This window comes from Ursus maritimus, unplaced genomic scaffold (genome assembly GCF_017311325.1).
Source record: "Ursus maritimus isolate PB19 unplaced genomic scaffold, ASM1731132v1 scaffold_17, whole genome shotgun sequence".
Taxonomy (NCBI): domain Eukaryota; kingdom Metazoa; phylum Chordata; class Mammalia; order Carnivora; family Ursidae; genus Ursus; species Ursus maritimus.
The window spans coordinates 54,750,384-54,752,600 of record NW_024424119.1 but is presented as its reverse complement, the minus strand read 5'-3'; the positions used below and the strand labels follow the sequence as shown (position 1 = coordinate 54,752,600).

The following is a 2,217-nucleotide window of genomic DNA, read 5'->3' as shown; positions in this document are numbered from 1 at the left end:
CCCCCCCCCCCCCCCCCCCCCCCCCCCCGGCAGTGGCCAGGTGCGCCCCCCCTCCCCCCGACCCGGTCCCGCCCATCCCGAGAGAACCACGAAGATGGAGTGAGCGGTCGCCTACCTCACAGGGGTGCTGTGGGGGTTTCCGTTCACTTTAGCAGCAATGCTCGGGAAGCAGCCTGAGTTCCGTGGGGGAAATGTGCTAAAAGAAAGTGGAGAACAAATGAACATGACAGGCCGAGGACCACTGGGTAGGGAGAGCCGCTGGGGAGGCCAGCACCGACCACGAGGCCCCCCGCCCCCTGGGAAGGTGCTCACCCCCAGGACTAGCCAGGGGGCTACGAACAGGCTACAGGAGCCAGCGAGAGAGGCAGAGGGATGAGTGCTGCCCACACCCAGGCTTTTGGCTGGCATTCCCTAGAAGTAGCTGGAAAGGGGACCTCTTGAGATAGAGTGAACTCTTCCCACCGAGACTGAGCGAGAGACTCACTTCTGATGGGGTGCGGCAGGCGGCTGGCTGAAGGGGCTCTGTCCAAAGGCTCCGGGTGCTCCCAGACTGGTCCCCTGTCGTGGGCACAGAGGAACTCTCACCTCCTGGCGGCTGCACCTCTGCCCTCTGCCCAGGCCCACCCCTAGGCCAACTACGGCGTTCGGGGAGAGAGTCAGGTGAAGCACGGATACCCTATGACACTCGCTAGCCTGGCGACCCACAGTGGACTTTACTTGCAGAAATGGCTTCTGCCCCATCGAGTGACCGAAACCACCACACAGCCAGTACTGGCACCACCACGACTGCCCTAGCGTGTCACCCTGGGGGTAGGGACCAACCTGCTTGACTCTCCCGTCAATTTAGGCTGGCCCACGGCTCTTTCTGCCATTCTACGTCCCCTTTGAGGTGAGCAGTGGCCAATCTGTCCTCCATCAACACTCCCTTTCTTTATCTGCTTTGAGGTGCCTGAAACTAAAGCCAGAGTCAATGAAAGCCACCTGCAGGGCTGGCCGCCAGGGCCGCGCCCGCGGGAGTCTGGGGGCGGCGCTGGGGGGAGGCTGCTGCCCCAGCTGCTCCTCTAAGCCTGCAGGGGACCCGGCTCTGGGCCTGAGCTGCTGAGCTGCGGGGGCCTCGGTGAGTTCTGCCAGAGGGCTGCCCTCAGCGCGCCTGGGCCTGGCCCTGGCATCCCTAGGCCCCGACCTTCCCCCTTGGCAATGTGGGAGGGGTCGCCCTCCCGTGACACGAGGGCCGAAAGGCACAGGAAGTACAAGGTGCTGGGGAAGAGCAGGCACCTCGGACATCCATCATGAAGCCAGGCAGGGGAAGGACCTTGTACGTACGCCAACTTTCTCATCTATGAGATGTCTGGCCACCTCGATCTGTTGAGGAATGCCCCTGATGGTGAATATTCGCAGGTTGGGGTCAGTGTTGGGAGGGGGGTTCCGCTGGAGCTCCACGTGCGCTCCTGACTGCTGATTTATGCTTTTGATGTTCTCACCCCCTGCAGGCAGGCGGACACAAGACAGAAGGGTAAGTGGCGGTTGTGGCGGACCCAGAGGCCCGGCGGTCCTCTGCCGCGAAGAGGAGGAAAGGGTGTCATCCGCACCCCAGCCCTCACGAGAGAGAGGACAAGTACCTTCGATTTACTCTGAAACCGTTCTGACAGACACCAGGGCTCTTGCATTTGTAAAACCAGGAGCGAAGAAGCTGGTCCTTCTCTCCGAGCCGGGCTGAGACCGGACACCGCGAGGCACCCGCGCCAAGGCCCGGAGCCCACGGACGCTCACGGTGAGCTGGGCTCTTGGAGGCTCGCTGCAAGCCGTGCCTCCGCCCCGGGGAGCACACTGTGTCCTCAGCCCCCTGGGCCACGGCCCTGCTGCTCTCCCTCCCTCCGCAGGGCGAACATACGGGCCGTGGGCTCTAACAATGCCCGGAGCCCACTCGGGCTCTCCACGGCCCATCCTGTCACTTCTCAAGTCCCTGCTTCCTCCGTGGCGGGAGGGGGGGTGGGGGGGGCAGGTCTAGACAGAGAGGCAGCCGAGGATGGGGGTCACAGAGGCCTGGGTGGAGCGGGGTAATGAAAATTTAGTTGGACTCTTTGAAAACCCTGTGAGAGTTCCAGTCTCTTAATGAGATTCGCGTAACAAAAGCGCCAGCGGTGTCACAATGGTTTGATTCTTCTTTTGAAATTTCACAGAATTTACAGATCGGTTCTGCTCAACTGGGGGGGGGGG

The 2,217-nt window shown here is 62.3% G+C and overlaps 1 protein-coding gene across 1 annotated transcript in view; it reads right to left on the bottom strand.

Annotated features, from left to right (window-relative positions):
• FUBP3 (far upstream element binding protein 3) overlaps positions 1–2,217 on the bottom strand; it is a 55,788-nt gene that overhangs the window by 6,753 nt on the left and 46,818 nt on the right. The window contains exons 13-15 of the mRNA XM_040632073.1: positions 1,324–1,484; positions 485–558; positions 116–196 (exon numbers count right to left, since the gene is read on the bottom strand). Coding sequence (XP_040488007.1) covers positions 116–196; positions 485–558; positions 1,324–1,484 — 316 coding nt within the window. The remainder of the gene's footprint in view (positions 1–115; positions 197–484; positions 559–1,323; positions 1,485–2,217) is intronic.